This window comes from Saccopteryx leptura, chromosome 2 (genome assembly GCF_036850995.1).
Source record: "Saccopteryx leptura isolate mSacLep1 chromosome 2, mSacLep1_pri_phased_curated, whole genome shotgun sequence".
Lineage (NCBI taxonomy): Eukaryota > Metazoa > Chordata > Mammalia > Chiroptera > Emballonuridae > Saccopteryx > Saccopteryx leptura.
The window spans coordinates 12,523,915-12,542,169 of NC_089504.1; the positions used below are offsets into that span (position 1 = coordinate 12,523,915).

The window sequence follows — 18,255 nt, forward strand, 5'->3', positions numbered from 1 at the left end:
AAATATGTGAGGTTCCAAATTAATATGTAAGGATTAAACAGAATTTTCTGGAATGGAGAGATATTATGGGGTGAGCTTATAATCATAGCACTGGTAGCAAGACAGGAATGGAACTGTCCTTGTGTAATAGAGACCACAGGGTGGGAAGCCACTGGGCACAGCTACAATGAGGAAAGGGTATTTCTCCCTATAAGACTTGAGTCAGCTGCTGGTATGTGTTTGTGAATATGTGTACACTTGAATGTGCATGTGGTTCTGTGTGTGCAATTGCACACATCCATAGATTGCAATTAGGGTTTATGAATTCTGTTGGATTTTGTAGGAGAGAGCCTATTCATTTCAGACTTGATCCTGCCTTGCAGTTTCCCTAAGCTTCGTTTCATATCTTTGTTTCTTAAAGTATAGATAAATGGGTTCAACATGGATGTCAATACAGTGTAGACGATTGTTGCTATTTGGTCCTTGACTGTATAGCTCGACAGTCCCCGGAAATAGACATAGATGATGCTCCCATAAAACAGAGTCACCACAGTGAGGTGGGAGCTGCAGGTGGACAAGGCTTTGCATTTTCCAGCAGCTGAGGGAATCCTGAGGACAGTAATGAGGATCCGTAGGTAAGAAATAATGATGCAGACGAGTGGGGCGACCACAGAGGCCAGCCCTTCTGTCATGAGCACTAGCTCATTAACAGAGGTAGAGGAACAGGCCAGTTTCAGAAGAGGGTTGACATCACAAAAAAAGTGATGAATAACATTTGATTCACAAAAGGTGAGCCGATGTATCAGGAGAACATATAGGAGGGAGTGGAGGCAGGGGAAAGCTACAGAGAAGACCAGGAGCAACACGCAGCGTCTGTGGTTCAAAACAGTGACGTAGTGGAAGGGGTTACAAATGGCTACGTAGCGGTCAATGGCCATAGCGGCCAGGAGATAACTGTCCATGGTTCCAAAGGCCAGGAAGAAATACATCTGTGTCAGACACTCAGCATAGGAAATGGTCTTTGTGTCTGATAAGAAGTTCGTTAACATCTTGGGGACTACAACTGTTGTGTAGCAAATATCAGCAAAGGATAAGAAGCTCAGGAAGAAATACATGGGGTTTTGAAGTTGAGGATCAGAGCGGATAGCCAAGATGATGAGCAGATTTCCCATCAAGGTGAGCAGGTATATGGTGAGAAAGAGGACAAAGAGTGGCTTCTGGTCCTCAGGGCGAGAGGAGAGTCCCAAGAGGATGAACTCGGGCAGTCTTGTCAGGTTGAGCATTTCCATGGTCCTATATGCACCTACAGATAAACAACACCTCCAACAAATGATTCTTGTTATTTGGGACATGATCTTTCTATCTTGTCCTTACACTAAACATTTATTAATAGAGAATTTATTAGAATGTTTTTTCTTCTCAAGTATGGAAAGATCAGAGCTGAAAATGTTCATTTTTAGTTTTATTTAGAAAATTAAATTAATTGGGTCACAATGATCAATAAGAGTACATAGGTTTCAGGTAAACATTTCTATAGCATTTGAACTGTTGTGTTGTTGTGCCCATCATACAAAGTCAAATCATTTTCTGTCACTGTATATTTGTCCCTTTTACTACATTCCCCCAACTCTCCTCCCCAACCCTCCAAAAGTGTGTTTTAACTTATTTTTTTAACCTCTGAGATAGAAATCTAAAGAGACAAAGGGAGAGAGAGGGAATGCGGGCAGGGAGAAAGAGAGAGAGTGAAAAGTTAGGATGGAGAGCTTGATTTTCTTAGCTTCCTGCTTACTCTTCGGTGACATCATAGTCACCACAGATGCAGGCTCTGAATCAGGTCAGGTCAGCCTATGATTAAGGATTTTCAGTGGCTTTTCCACATCCAGGTAACCATGACATACCTATCTTACCTAGCTTGTGGTCGATGAATTGCCATTCTTTTAAATCAAGATACTTCTTCCCACATCATCTATAATGGAAGCAAAAAAGTCCTTTAAAGAATATTGAACTGAATGCAAACAGTTCTAGGGAAAGAGTGTGAGGAAGGGAAAGTGGGAGAGAGGGAGTACACTTGTATGAGAAAATTCTCTCCCATATGTCTCTGATATTTTGCTGATAATTTATATCCTGAGGTCAGTGGTCTGTGCCTCAGTAGTAAAGTAAAGTAAAGGAAGAGTCAAGTTGAGAATATAGATGAAAAAAAAGAAAGAAAGAAAATAAAAGAAATAAAAACTTAGCATGAACATTAACTAGTTCTCTTAGTGTCCAATGAGGACCAGCTAGCTCTCTGAGATCAGCTATCCCCACCTGCTCACTAGGAGTTCTCAAAGTCAATTTCTTACCTGGAAAGGACGTTGAGCTCTCGCCTCATGTATTCTTTTCATTCCACACCCCTCACTTATGCTCCATGGAATGATTAGGCCAAAAGAAGACAAAACTGTCAAGAGAGCATGCAGGAAAGGTACTTGGTGAAAATCTCCTAATCCTTCTTGACTCCACATGCCTGCTTCCTTGGACTCTCATTCTTCACAGGTGTTAATGGGCATATCCCCTCCCTCCCTCATGGGAGTGGCCTCTGAGACTGTGCCAGTAAGTCTAGTGTTTGATGAAATCGAGGGTAAGAAAAAACATCTATTAACTTAGTGCAGGGTTGTCTCCAAGGACCCAGAGGAATTACAGGTGTTCTCCCTTTCCAGGTGGCCTGCTCTGCTCTCCCTGACTTAGGGAATAGTGCAACATCTGCCTACCCTGGCGTAGATGTTTTGTCCTTGGCTCTTCCAACCTCTCTATGGGTTTATCTGGGAGATGTCATCACATGTAGTACTGAGGACAGAGTTCCAGACAGGACACCAGGGTTCAGTTTTTGCCTTGAACCTGTAAATCTTTGATTAGGTCTCCCCTAGTGCCTCCATTTCTCTTAAGGACAACTACTCAGAGTACCCAACACTGGGTAATTTTTCCTCCACCCCTCCCAAGTTTAGATACATCTGTTAGTAGCTATGGTTTTATCACTCAATTCTATAACAAAATGAAGTGTCATAACCTTTGAACCTGACCTCAAGTCATCCTTTTTTATTAACCAATCCCCATTCCTTGAGATTACAATGAGGGAAGCCACCATCTTCAGATCTTTTACTCTTCTTCTTCTTCTTCTTTTTTTTTTTTTGTGTGACAGAGACGGAGAGTCAGAGAGAGGGACAGATAAGGACAGAGAGACAGGAATGGAGAGAGATGAGAAGCATCCATTCTTCATTGCAGCACTGTTCATTGACTGCTTTCTCATATGTGCCTTGACCGTGAGGCTACAGCAGACCGAGTGACCCTTGTTCAATCAAGCCAGTGACTTTGGGCTCAAACCCGATGAGCCCACACTCAAAGCTGGCAACCTCGGAGTCTCGAACCTGTGTCCTCTGTGTTCCAGTCCAACGCACTATCTACTGCACCACATTCTGGTCAGGCCTTTTACTTTTCTTAATTCAAGAAAGCACACAGAATTCAAACATCAGATCCCACCATGACCTGGCAATATGTATTGCCCATTTACTGTTATTTACTGATTTCTGATCACATCTTACAGTTCACTTACCTTACTTACTTATATTTCCACCTTCACCTGGGTCTCCAGGCTCAAATGCAGCTTCCTACAAAAAGCATTCTTTGATGACCTAAGAGAATGTGTTCTCTGCTCCTTTAGAACATACATTATCATTAAACACAATTTCCATTTATAGTCACATAATTTTCACTTAAAGTGACACAACATTTATGTCCTCAGTGATTTATAAGCTTTTTTTCATGCAAACCACACACCTACCTCATAATATGTGTACATATTGTCTCCATTTGTGTAGTGACTTAGAAAAACAGGGAAACTGTTAAATATAACTTGAACAAAAGCCTGAACCTCTATTTTAAAAGTCCTCTTCTATTTGCTCTGACAAAATTAAAATTTTATGTTAAGAAACAGCTTTCAATTGAAGAATGGAACCAAAACGTCGCCTTACTTTTTTCTTTGCCAGATTAAACTTGATGGCATTTGCTTTTCACATCAGAGCTGCTTTTCTTTGGAGCCACTATTTCAAATGCAGACCTGATTCCAGAAACTATATTCTATATTTTCTATGATCCAGCTATTGTATTTTTTTTTGATAGCTGATATTTGTGGCTCATATTATCCCACATTTTAACATCTTGTACATGGGATGAATTTAAATCTATGGTATGTCACAAATGATTAGCAGCATTTTTTCCTCAATGTTACATTCGAATAATGTATCTTATGCTCAATTTCACTAGCTATTTGGGAAATGCAAATAAAAACTACAATAAGGTAGCACTTCACACCTGTTAAGATGGCCGTTATCAAGAAGACAAGTAATAAGTGATGGCAAGGCTGTGGAGAAAAAGGAACCCTCGTTCACTGCTGGTGGGAATGTATACTGGTACAGCCATTATGGAAAACAATATGGAGGTTCCTCAAAAAAGTTAAAAATAGAGTTACCATAGGACCCAGTAACCTCTCTTCTGGGTATGTACCCTCAAATTTGAAAACCTTTATTCACAAAGATACATGCACCCCTTGTTCATTGCAGCATTATTGAATGTGACCATGACATAGAAACACCTGAAGTAACTGTCAAAAGATAATTTGATAAAGAAGATGTCACACACACACACACACACACACACACACACACACACACACACACACACAATGGAATATTATTCAGACATGAAGAAAATTGAAATACTGTCATTTGTGACAATATGGATGGAACTTGAGAATATCATGCTAAGTGAATTAAGCTAGACAAAAAAAGTTAAGAACCACATAATTTCACTTATACGTGGGATATAAAACCAAAAGAAATATATTAACAAATAAGACAAGTAAACAAACAAAAATTCATAGATACGGACAACAGTATGACGATTATCAGAGGGAGAGGAATGGAGGAATAATGAAGGGTAGAGGCGCCAAATATATGGTGATGGAAGGGGTTTTGCCTTGGGATGCAATATACAGGTGATATATGATATTATAGAATTGTACAATTAAAAACAATATAACTTTATTAACCAATATCCCCCAATAAAGTTAAGAAAAAATAGTTCACCTTACAATTTTCATCTATATAGAAGAGGAAATGGGAAGGAATCAAAATGTACACCAGAAAGAAAAACATAAAAGAAGAAAGTGATAGAAGAATTTAGGAACAAAAAAGATGTTAGATATGTAAAATACAAGTAGTAAAATGGCAGGTCCTTTTTTTTAGTATCAGTTATCTTAAATGTAAATGGGTGAAACTTCCTAACTAAAAGACAAAGATTGGCAGAATAGATTAAAAAACAAAACAAATCATGACTCACCTATATACTATCTATAAGAAATTCACTTCAGCTCCAAAAGACAAATGAAGGTGAATTGCTAATATCTTTAATAAACATAGATACAAGAATTCTCAATAAAATAGTAGCAAACCAAATACAACAAAAATGAAAAGCATCATATACCATGATGGCACCATCATTTGAGTCTTCTTCCAGCCTCCCTCCCAGATGTCTCAGAACATGGTAACTGTCATCACACCTTTGGCCAACCCTTTTGTGTACAACCTCTGCAACAAGGACGTCAAGAAGGCACTCTGCAGTCTGGTTGTAAGGGAGAGGGTGGACTGTGGGTTAGCCAGCCATAGTGGTTAGATAAGGAAAGAAGAGGGCAGACTTGAGCATGGCTGGTTTGGGAGAGATGGGAGGGTGGGACAACCTAGACTCTTATGAAACTCCGAATTTAGCTCTTGTTGATGCGGTGCTCTGGCAAAGTGTGAGCATTCTACATTCCTGCGCTTGTGCTCAGGGCTTCCTCATCAGCATGCCTCTGGGACCCTTCCCTCTGACCATTGATTTTTCAGTTATCTGAGGGATATAAATGAACCACTAGGTCTGGGTTGTTTAATTTCCAAGTGTTGAAGAAATATGAAAATATTATTGTGATATTCTGAACTAAAGCAGTCACAGTGAAGTTAATTATAGTTACATTTATTTTGGTATACTTGCTTGTGGGAAGTGTGTTGGTGTTATATCATAAAGTTAGCGGGAGCGAACAGGTTAGGTAACAGGGATGGCAATTTCTCACCTGTTCCATTCAGTGAGCAAATACATGTCCAGAAGTGAGTGTGAGATAGGCCCATGATTCTGCTACTCCAAATGTTAGCCCAGGTTCCATGGGCTTCTCACAGGGTGAGCATCTCATTTTGATGTGTGTGAATTTCATTTTATGTATTTCAAATAATTTTTAAATTAAAAATTTCAAGTAAAATATATAGGAAAAATTCAAATGAAATACTTTGCCACATAATAGTCCATTGGGATTTTGACAGATTGTAGTGAATCTGTAGATCAACCTGTGGAAACTTGCCATTTTAACAATATTAAGTTTTCCGATCCATTACTTGGGCTATATTTCCATTTATCTAGGCATTCTTTAATTTCAGTCATGTTTAGTAGTTTTTGGCAAACAAGTCTTTCATCTGTTTAGTTAAATTTAGTTCACAGTATTTTATTCTTTTTTGATGCTACTGTAGATCAAATTGTTTTCTTAATGCCCTTGCAGATTATTCATTGCTAATATATATATAGAAATAGATACAGATATAGATGATATAGATATATATACATATATATGGCTGATTTTTCTTATTGATCTTGTATTCTACAACTTTGCTGGTTTATTAGCTCTCTTCATTTATAAGCTCTGTTTATTTAGGGAAGACATTGTGTACTTTTCTTATGAAATTCCCTACAGTCTGGATTTGTCTGGTTTTGTCACTGTATTGATCAATACATGTTCCTCTGTGCTCTGTATTTTCCATAAGTTTGAGTTTGAATGTAGAAGCTTGATCAGATTCATGCTTGACTTTTGGAAAGGGGAGATTTCTTCATAGGGGGTGGTATGTTCTTCCATTTGTGGAGAACTATTTATGTTCCATTTTTTGTTAATATTTGCAGCTGTTGTTATTCAATGTCTAGATCTATTTATTAGTTCAGTAATTAAAGTAGAGGTGTACATGTATAGATAAGTGTAAGGAGTCAGGTGGAGGGGATTAAAGATAGCCTAAAATTCAGGACTGTCTGCTTAGAGTGAGACTGGTAGAAATGAATTGCATCCAACCATTCTCAGTCCCCTTATCTCCTACCTCAAATTCTGGGCTGGAAGGGGATTTGACAATACTATCAGCCTATATCCATTAGGGGAAGAAGTCAATTCCCCAAAGTAAAAGGAGAGCTGTTAAAAGTCAAATAGATGGTCTGCAAACAAAAATAATTGTATTACTTTTTTTTTAAGGAAATTGATTATATTTTGATTGGTTAGAATCTCTTTTCTGTTTCCACTGAATTTTGATCATATTTACCAATTATTAGTATGTATTGGTTTTCTAGCACAGGACTAAGTTTCTCCTGTACAGGTCAATGGTGGAAAATACTATTATGTATTATTCAATTTGTATCCATTTCCACAATAAGCCATATGGTATTAGTACTCTATTTGCCAACGAGACCAGGAATCTGTCCAGTTTGCATACAGTCTCAGATTTTTCCATGTGACGCTCCACTTCCTGCTGTTTCTTTTATGTTCAAAAACTTGTTTAAATCAAGAATTCTGAGAACAATAGCTCTAAAGTAGATAAGCAAAATGGCTAGATGAAATCCAGCAAAAGGAAATGAATGGGGGAGGGCAGGAAATGAGGAAGTCACTGAAGAGCAGAATGCAAACACAGCAGTGGACAGAATTGTCATGCTGCTGTACCATCAAGCCTCGTGCCGGGCAGCTAGTGCAGTCGAGTTAAGATATTTGTAGGAAGAGCATACACTCAATAATTACTGAAAGGATAGGTTAGGAAAGATAGTTTCTTGAGATGATGAAACTTATCCCCTTGGGATTTCTTCCTGCCCAACTGTTGACATTATGTAGGGCTATGGTGATCCCCCAAGGACAGAACTTCCCTACAGAAGTAATTGTTTTCAGAAGCTCTATGGTTTTCCCCCTAGTGAGATGGAGGTGTAAGGAAGGAGAAGGAGCCAACTCACAGACTCCTGAGCTACAGTCCCGGTTTACAAAGCAAGGTCGAGGGGCTCAGCTCATTCTGATAACATCTCATCTGAATACAGGTGGAAGCTTCTGGGGTGGGTAGAGTCTCACAGCATGTGCGTGTAAGTGAGGCTGCTTCCCTGGGAGGAGCTGCCCTACAGAAGGCTTTTATGGAATAGTACACAAAGGGAATCACTAATTTTGTGAGAATGTGGCTAAGAGCTCTATCCAGACTTTCTAACTTGAGTGTGTGATATTAGATACTGAGAAAGGTGAGTATAAGGTCACACTCTGCCCTAATAGTCAATTGGAAGGGAATAGAAAATAAGACATTGTAGTCCTCTTGTAGAAAATAGTGTGATATTTGTACCAAAAAGACCAATGAATAGAATGAGATACAAATATCATAGTCAAGGGGAGCAATAGAATGGGGGAACTTGTCAATAGTAACATAGGAAGATAGGCTTTTGAGCGAAAATATGAAGGTTAAGATGGAGAATATAGTCATTCAATCAGGAAGGATCTGGAGAGACATTTCAGTTTCCAGGTATGAGGAATGTGTAACAAAGGACCTAATTTATTTTGTTAGAATTTGGATGATATATTTTTTTAATTGAATTTATTGGGATGACATTGGTCCACAAAAACAAACAGATTTTAAGTGTGCAACTCAACAAAACATCATCTGCACAATGCATCGTGCATCCTTCACCCAAAGCAATGTTTCTTCCTGCCCCTTTCCCCCGCTTTGCCCACCACCATCTCCCCCACCCCCTTTCCCTTTGGCTATCACCACACTGTTGCTGTGTCTATGTATTATATATTTATGATTTTTTGCCTAGTCCCTTTACCTTCTTTCATTCAGCACCTTTGAGACAGAGAAATATAAATCTCAGACTCAATATTTGTGATTCATCAATACAGGGTGCAGATGAGAAATAGAATTTAGGCCAAGAGGACATTAAACAGTGCATATTTTAAGATTTAGATACAGATAAAACAGTGATGACTCATGTGTCCCTTTGTGCTTTCATCAAAGAAGAAAGACAAGAATAAGCAGGATTAGGGATTGACACTCCAGCTCCGTCCCTTCTCTATGACTCTAAAAGTCCCTGAAGCACCAGGTGGGCACTGGGACACCTGAGATGCTTTTCACTTTTATTATGGGGATTCTTCCTCTTGCTTTTGTTTCCCAGATTTCAGTTTTGGTTACTTTTTTCTTGTGTGTGTGACAGAGACAGAGAGGGTCAGATGGAACAGATAGGGACAGACAGACAGGAAGAGAGAGAAATGAGAAGCATAAGTTCTTTGTTGTGGCACCTTAGTTGTTCATTGATTGCTTTCTCATATGTGCCTTGACCTGGGGATGGCGGCTACAGCAGCGCGAGAGTGAGTGACCCCTTGCTCAAGCCAGCGACCTTGGGCTTCAAGCCAGCAACAATGGGGTCATGTCTATGATTCCATACTCAAGCTAGTAACCCTGTGCTCAAGCTGGTTATCTCGGGTTTTGAACTTGAGTCCTCTGCATCCCAGTCCGATGCTCTGTCTACTGCGCCACTGCCTGGTCAGGCCTGGTTACTATCTTAAGGTGTTGAAATCTGTATATATGTGTATCTTCATATCTCTTCCAGGAAATTCCTCCTCTCTCTGGCATCCCTGATCCCTTGAAATTATCTGAACAGAATCCACAGAGTTCAGGCTCTGGTGGGAATAATGTTGAGATATTGGAAAATAGGAAAGACAAAGAGATGAGTCTTGGTGAAGTCAGCCAAGAAGAGCACTGCCATTGTTTATTACTCTTGTTGCATATAATTAGAGAATACAGTTTTTCTGTACTTGGAAGAAAATGGACTCTATGCTATTATATTCTTATCCTCATAATGGATAAATCTATATTCTTTGCTACTTTTTTCCCCTTGGAGACCATTTTCTCTCCCTTTCCCCATGAAAGGAATTGTTCCATCTCCAATTCTTCTCATCTCTTCTTCTCTTTCACCTTTGTCTATACCTTGACATAGACATTCTTCTCTGTGGCCACTGCCTTGAATGGGTAATAAGATCACAAGAACATATTCTGAGCTATATCCACAGACCCAGAGAAGGATACAGAGAGAAATAAAGACAAAAGGTAAGTTTTACCTTTCAGGCTCCTGCTTTATGTGTGATCTTTAAACTAAGCACCTAGAGAGATATCCTTAAAATAGTTTTAATTCTTTATCTTAATGTTAGGAATATTATCCTTTAGTTGGGTGGAATACTGGCTCATCGAAGAGTAAATGCTACCATAGTACATCATTTGACACCGTGGCAAAAAATATCTATATAGTTATACTAATGTAAATGGTGTCTGTTGACTCCCAGCTATTAGTGGGAAGACTTACCTATAATTACGACTCATAAATTATGTTTTCAATCTTGACAGTAAATGAGTCAAGGTATAGCTTCCTAAGGTTTGGGAGGGTACCGGGGTGAAGATAACTAGTGTAGTCTGAAGTTGATAGAAAAAGAAATACAAATTTAAGTATACTATTTAAAAGCAAAATGGCAACTAATTGCAGAACTAAAATAATCATCAAAAAGTGGGGGGTGTGGGGAAAGAGGAGAAAAAAGTAGGGTAATGAAAACAAGATAAAACTTCATTTTCATAGTAGAGAGCCAAAAGATATCTTAAATTGAAAAATTGTTACATGGATGTATAAGCAAATAGCCCATTATTTAGAGGCATAAAAGTATGGACCACCAGAAGAGTTAAAACTAAAGAAATGTGGAGGTGGGCAAACTTAGAGTAAGAGACCTCGGCTTTTTATTGTATGTTCTCTTATAATCTACTATTTTAAAATTATTTTTCTCACATTCATGAAGAAATATAGTATTTTATCAAAATATCCTTACCCATACAGCAGCCTCAAAATTTTACCTTTTTGGCCCTGGCTGAGTGGCTCAATGAGTAAAGTGTTGTCTTGGTGCACCAAGGTGGTGGATTTGATCCCCGGTCAGGGCACTAATGAGAAGTAATCAATTAATATGCACTTAAATGGAACAACTAAGTGAAATGAGTTAATGCTTCTCACTCTTTCTCTCTCTCTTATCAATGGAAAAATAAAAAAAAGAGTTACCTCTTTGGTATTCCATGTAGATCAACCTTTAAGGAAAATCTGAAAATATATGAGAATTCTATCTACTGTAAGATTTTATTATTCATTGAAAATTAATCATTAAAATAAGTCAGTGATTATATTAATCACTTCTACTCTAATCCCAGGTAAATTCAGTTGACTTGATGCAATAAGAACTCCCCTACCTAAGGACCAGTAGCTTCTGGACATAGAAAGTTGGGACCAGATCTTCACTCCAGTGCCCCCACCAGAGATGGAGAGACTCAAACACCTGGCTGGAGCCTTGACATCTTTCTCTTCCCTCTCCAACCCTGGCAGCCAGCCTGTGTGGTGCTAAAGTCCAACAAACCTATACAGGGTTAAGTCCATGTGTTGTCGCTCAGGTCCTATAAGACCTTCAGTAGTATAGTCTCTTTGCTTTAGTTTTCTCATCTGTAATATGGGGCTGCAAATACTGTAGTTTCCATCATATGGGACTGTTTGTTGTAAGGATCACATATGTGGTATTCAGTATGCTCTTCAACTCACAGCAAGCACCAAACAAATTCTGCCTATAGGAATGCCTTCCATGGTATACAGTGGATTTCATTAAAAGCAGGGACCATGTGTGACTTATCCTATTATTCTTAGGATCTATCAAGTTGAAAAATTCTCAATGACCAATAAACAAACCTGGAATAAACTAAAGAGCAGGTGAGCGAGTGGCTGGATAGAAAGATAATGGCAAGGGAAATAAATTAACGGGGAAAAGAAACCCTCTTTTGGAAACTAGGGGCATCCATGCAAGAAAAGGTGTTTCATAAAGGTTATCCTCAAGTAAATTTCAGCATTATTTCATCTGGACACTTGCTTTTTGCAGGCGATGTGGATTGTGTCTTATGGCCACTAGAAACAGGACAGAAGTAACTGACTTTGTCTTACTGGGCCTGTCCAACTGGCCAGAGATGCAGCCAGTTATTTTTGGAATTGTCTTTGTCATGTACCTGGTGGCAATTATAGGCAATGCCCTATTAGTAGTTGTTGCCCTCTCAGACCCCAAGCTGCAGACTCCCATGTATTTCCTGCTTGGCCAGCTTTCCTTTATTGACATATTTCTCACAACCATCACTGTTCCCCAGATGCTGGTCCACACACTGTCTGTGACTAAAACCATCTCCTTTAACCACTGCATGCTCCAGCTGTTCTTCTTTATGGCTGTGGGCAGCATGGAAGGCCACTTGTTGGCTGCCATGGCCTATGACCGCTATGTTGCCCCTTAAGATATTCAGCCATCGTCAGCCGTCGCTTCTGTCTACACATAACCTTGACCTCATGGGTGGTGGTCAGCCTCAATAGCCTCCTTTATAGTGTGTTGGTGACCCGTTTAACCTTCTGTGGCAACCAGGTCACCCACTTCTTCTGTGACATCACACCCCTGTTGAAGCTCTCCTGCACCCGCCCAGTGGTCAATGAAATGCTAATATTCACAGAGGGGGTGGCTGTGGTGGTCAGCCCCTTCTTCTTCATTTTGGGTTCCTATGCCCGCATTGGTGTTGCCATAGCTCGCATGCACTCCATTGCTGCCCTGCGCAAAGCTCTATCCACCTGTGGCTCCCACATCCTGGTTGTGCTGCTGCTGTATGGCTCTGTGATCCGCATGTACCTCCGCCCCTCCTCCAGCTACGACTTGGACCAGGACCGCCAGGTTGCCATCTTTTACACAGTGGTTACCCCTATGCTAAACCCCCTGAACTACAGCCTGAGGAACCGGGAGGTTAAGGGAGCTCTGCGCAGACTGTCCAGGAAACTCTGCATCTCGGGGGACTTCCAGTCTGGCTCCCAGGCCATCCGGGAATGGCAGCATGTCTCCTGAGCCCAAGGAGTTAGGGTCTACCTTGAAAATGCCTCAGATAGGTGGGCTGCACTCCTGATACCTGGTTTGGTTCACATTCCCATGGAATAATCTTCTCTGTTGGTTCTCTCTTGTTTGGATTTGGGGAGAAGTGAGTTTTTAAATAAATTGTTTGGGTCCTTAATGACTGACCTAGAATCTCATCGCTTTGGAACTGAAAAGATACTTTTAAGTCATCAAACCTGAACCTCTCATCTTTCAACTCTAATATGGGGCCTGGCGGGGGGGTTACTAAGGCAAATTATTACAAATCAGGATGGCCTGTAGAACTTTGATCCTTTTAGTGATGGCATGGCATGTACAATTTTCCAGAGAGAAGTCAAGATGAGTTGCAACCATTATACAGAGGACTGATTTATCCATAAGCCATAAAGTAGTCTAAGGCCCTCTTAAAATTGTAATAATTTTATGGTTTCTTGTTAGTATCCACTCACAGTAATAATAAGCAATTCGATACTTCTAGTGACTGAATTATTCCATCTGAGCTCTTGTGTCACTCCATGTAGACAGTGTAGGTCACTGATAAAAAAGAGTGGAGAAGAGCTTCCCCAGTGGCACTTACACCAGGAGCAGGCAGTCAGATTTGGGACCTATGGTAAGTAGAGCTGTTCAGACACACTGAGAGACTAGATGTAATATGTAAGGGAAAGGAATGGCCCTGGCCGGTTGGCTCAGTGCTAGAATGTTGGACAGGCATCAGAGGCCCTGGGTTTGATTCCTGGTTAGGGCACACAGGAGAAGTGCCTATCTGCTTCTCCACCCCTTCTCTTGCTTCTTTCTTTCTCTCTTCTCCTCCTGCAGCCATAGTTCAATTGGAGCAAGTTGGCCCCAGGCACAGAGAATGGCTCTATGACCTTCACCTCAGACGCTAAGAAGAGTTTAGTTGCTGAGTAATGGAGCAATACCCCAGATGGGCAGACTATCGCCCCCTAGTGGGCTTGGTAGGTGGATTCTGGTCAGGGTGCATGCAGGAGTCTGTCTCTGCATCTGCTCCTCTCACTGAATTTAAAAAAAAGAAAGAAAAAGAAAAGAAAAGGAAAGGTCAAGGATGGACTGTGAACATGGGTGGAATAGCCATTTTGATGTGGAAGACTGGGGAAATGGAGGGTATGCCAATGTGATGAGAGGGGGTGAAATCAATAACTCATTTTAGGACATGTTGATTTTGTGATAGTTATCCAAGTGGAGATATTTCAAAGGTAGTTAAGAATTATGTAATTCTTGAGGTTCATGGCCTTGTCCTGAGATAGAAATGTTACACCAAAATGTAGATGATATTTGAAGCCCTGGGATTGGGTAAAATCACCTGCTTAGAGCATATAGAAACGAGAAGGGAACTATGAACAGAGCCCGAGACGGTTGCTCACTCCAGCATTAGCAGTCTGGGAGAGGGGACGGCAAAGGGAACTGAGGCGTGGCTATTAGCAGGGAGGAAGGAGACACGCTCCTACGTCTGAATCCTACACGCTCGTATGTCTGAATCCTAGGAACGAGTCTTTCCAGAATACAGGAGTGGTCACTCTCTCAAATGCAGTTGAGAGGTCATTAACGAGAACAGATAATTGATTATTAGATTTGACAAGGTATAGAATATTGGAAATTTTGGGGCTGGCAGTTAAGTGAAGTATTAGGAGAAAAATTACAATTGTTATCATTTTCTGATAATATTGCAAGTGAATAAGTGGAGGCCGTGATAATAGATCTTTCTCAAGTACAGTTTTTTGAAGAAGACATGCAAGTGTTGTGTAACTTGAGGAGGACGTGAGTTGAGAGAGAATTTCTTTTAATTTTTATAAAAGCTTGTGACATTAAGCATTCTTTGCTGATAGAAACAATCCAGTGTATAATGAAAAATTCAAGATTCAAGAGAGAAAGAAATTAATTGTGAAAATAAGGTCCTTGAAGTGGGATGCCCCCCATTAAGGGCAGTTTTTTACCTAGGAGATGAGCCACTTCTTTCTCTGTAACAACAAAAACAACAACAGAAAGGGCAGGTATGCAAATACACTGGTGGGTTTGATGGCAGGAACACGGCATGGACTTGAAGAGACTTCAATGGAGAGTGGTGGGGAGCAGGATTATTTTAGAGAATTGTGGGAAGAAATGATCTGAACTGTTAGAGTTTGGGAAATGTCACGGTAAGCCTCAGCTCTATCAGTATTGAGTGCCCATTTAGGTATTCCACTGACCAGTTTAATATTCATCCTGTCATCATGATCGAGTGATATTCAACAATTTCCAGGTAATCCAGTACAGTCATAATAAACAAAATGTCGGCTGTACCTCGGGCTGGATTTGACCAGGTAGAGCAAAAGGGAACAAAAGAATTAGGGTGTTTATAAGAAGGCGGTTTACAATTCTGGACCATAAAATTTATTCTTATGAAGGGAGGAGGGAAAGGCATAAATTAAATGATGAATAATGAAAAGCACTGTCAAGGGAATTGTTTGATTGTTGTGGTTGGAGAACTAAATTAAATAAGGTGAAGGAACAGAAACTGAGAGGAAGTGAAACATTTAAAATTGAGTTTCTACCAGTGGTGCAATTATTTGTAATGTTAAAGCCTAAGATATGACCTTCTAAGCCGTCTGTTCTGTTGTATTGGTCTCTGTGTATTGATTATTGTAGCTTTGTAATATATTTCAAAATCAGGAAGTGTGCTGTGCTGTCTTTTTTTTTTTAATTTTTTATTTTTTTATTTATTTACCTTTTTAGATTTTATTTATTCATTTTTATTAGAGAGAGAGAGAGAGAGAGAGAGAGAGAGGGGGATAGATAGAGAGAGAACAGGGGGAGGAGCAGGAAGCATCAACTCCCATATGTGCTTTGGACAGGCAAGCCCAGGGTTTTGAACCGGCGACCTCAGCATTCCAGGTCGACGCTTTATCTACTGCGCCACCACAGGTCAGGCCAAGTGTGCTGTCTTTAGCTTTGTTCTTTCTCAAAATTGCTTCAGCAATTTGGGGTCTTTTGTGGTTCTATGTGTGATCTATACATTTGTTAAAATTGCTTTGAAATTTTAATAGAGTGTGTTGAATCTGTTTATCTCTTTGGGTGGCATGGACATTTTAACAATAGTAATCTTTCAATCTATGCATACAAGCTATCTTTCAATTTCTTTGTGCCTCCTTTTATTTCTTATATTAGCATATTATAGAGTTTAGTGTATATATCTTTTACCTCCTTGGATAAATTTATTCCAAAAATATTTTAATCTTTTTTATGCTACTGTAAATGGGGTTTAAAAAATTTTCCTTTTCAGATAGATTATTGTTGATGTATAGAAATGCACACCTTTGAGAGATAAGGGGAACAGTATTTATGATTTCACTGAAACAATATAAGTAAGTAGCTCTTTTGTGCAAACATATGATCTCCAGAAAACTATTTGCCTTAAACAGGTCAGAACGAAACAGAGTTCAGAAACCCAAGAAAAAAATGCTACTGGGCTTTGTTTAAGGTGGTAGAGGCTGATGTTAAGGGGATGGACGCTGTAGCTGGATACCATGATTCAGAATCCCAGCTTTGACATCACTTGCTGTGTGATTATTTTGTGCTCTCAGCCTATTGATAACCAGTGTTTAGGCTGGAATAGCCCTTCTGTGGTTCCTATTATAATTGCAAGATGCCCTTAGCAATAACCATCAGAAACTTTGAGGGAAATTGTAGTTACTCACAGGTCCTGGAAAGTAAGCTGAGTACCTGTGACCACTCAACAAGGCTGTAGGTGGATAGAGAGCATGTGTGGCTTGGGTTCTGCTTTTACTGGGGTTGAATGTGAGGGTAGAGTATTTCAGGTTCACTACTGGTGGATAAAAAACATGGGGCAGGTTTTTAAGCATGGGAAGAGAAAAACAAATGGCTCAAGTGGGCAGTTCTTAGAATAAATCAAGATCTATGGCCTGACCTGTGGTGGAGCAGTGGATAAAGCTTCGACCTGGAAATGCTGAGGTCGCCAGTTTGAAACCCTGGGCTTGCCTGGTCAAGGCACATATGGGAGTTGATGCTTCCAGCTCCTTCCCCTCTTCTCTCTCTCTGTCTCTCCTCTTTCTCTCTCTGTCTCTCCCTCTCCTCTCTAAAAAAATGAATAAATTAAAAAAAAAAAGATCTATAAAGCAAAGGACCATGGAGCCTGGCTTTTTATCCCGCTGGTTGGCAATGTATCCATTGAGACAGTTCTTTTTATTTAAATAAATAAATTTTTATTAATTTTAATGGGGTGACATCAATAAATCAGGGTACATATATTCAAAGAAAACATGTCCAGGTTATCTTGTAATTCAATTATGTTGCATACCCATCACCCAAAGTCAGATTGTCCTCCGTCACCTTCTATCTAGTTTTCTTTGTGCCCTTCCACCTCCCCCTTTTCCTCTCCCCTCCCTCTCCCCCTCCCCACTTTCTCATTCCCACCCCCTGCCCCCGGTAACCACCACACTCTTGTCCATGTCTCTTAGTCTCGTTTTTATGTCCCACCAATGTGTGTAATCATGCAGTTCTTGTTTTTTTTCTGATTTACTTATTTCACTCCGTATAATGTTATCAAGATCCCACCATTTTGTTGTAAGTGATCCGATGTCATCATTTCTTATGGCTGAATAGTATACCATGGTGTATATGTGCCATATCTTCTTTATCCAATCTTCTATTGTTTTTTACAGTAATTAAATCCTTTAAGCAAACTCTTGGCCAATAAAGCAAGAATCCATAAAAGAGTAGTGTCCTTAACAAGTTCACCAAGTCCAAGTTGACCCCAACACCATGCCAAGTCCCTGATAAATGCAACCCAACCCCAGTTCAGTCTGTTAGGAGCTGTCCCACGGAACAGGAGTCCAGGAAAAGTCCACATCCAGGAAAAGTCCGCATGGCACTGGAATTGTTGTCACAATTCTATACTTTGCTGCTCATGTCCAAGTCCCAATGACCACTGCTTCTAGCTGGTAATGATTCAGATAGACTAGAAAAGCCATCTGCAGCATGTGTGGAGATGGAGCTTCTGTTCTCCTCTGCCTGGAGAGATGAGACCAGGGTGCTTTTCCCTGGAGCTCCGTGACTGTGGATTGGTAAAGAGAACCTTGGGATACACTAAGCTGGGTGGCAAGGTAGATTCATAATAGAAGTTGGCAAAAGGGTGAAAGAGAGCTCTAAATTAGGAGTAGGTCCCAGCCTGAAATATGAATGGG

At 40.1% G+C, this 18,255-nt stretch overlaps 2 protein-coding genes across 2 annotated transcripts; one reads left to right on the forward strand and one right to left on the reverse strand.

The window, feature by feature from the left end:
• Positions 1 to 290: 290 nt before the first annotated feature.
• On the reverse strand, positions 291 to 1,933 carry LOC136392903 (olfactory receptor 1L3-like). The gene is made up of 2 exons (XM_066365584.1): positions 1,887 to 1,933; positions 291 to 1,282 (listed from the first exon to the last, which is right to left on the reverse strand). The coding sequence occupies exon 2, from the start codon at positions 1,266 to 1,268 to the stop codon at positions 291 to 293; it is 978 nt and encodes a 325-aa protein (XP_066221681.1). The 5' UTR covers positions 1,269 to 1,282; positions 1,887 to 1,933.
• Positions 1,934 to 12,059: 10,126 nt separating this feature from the next.
• On the forward strand, positions 12,060 to 13,033 carry LOC136392904 (olfactory receptor 1f45-like). The gene is given in 2 exon segments (XM_066365585.1): positions 12,060 to 12,429; positions 12,432 to 13,033. Coding segments are annotated over 2 exon segments (972 nt in total).
• Positions 13,034 to 18,255: the final 5,222 nt, after the last annotated feature.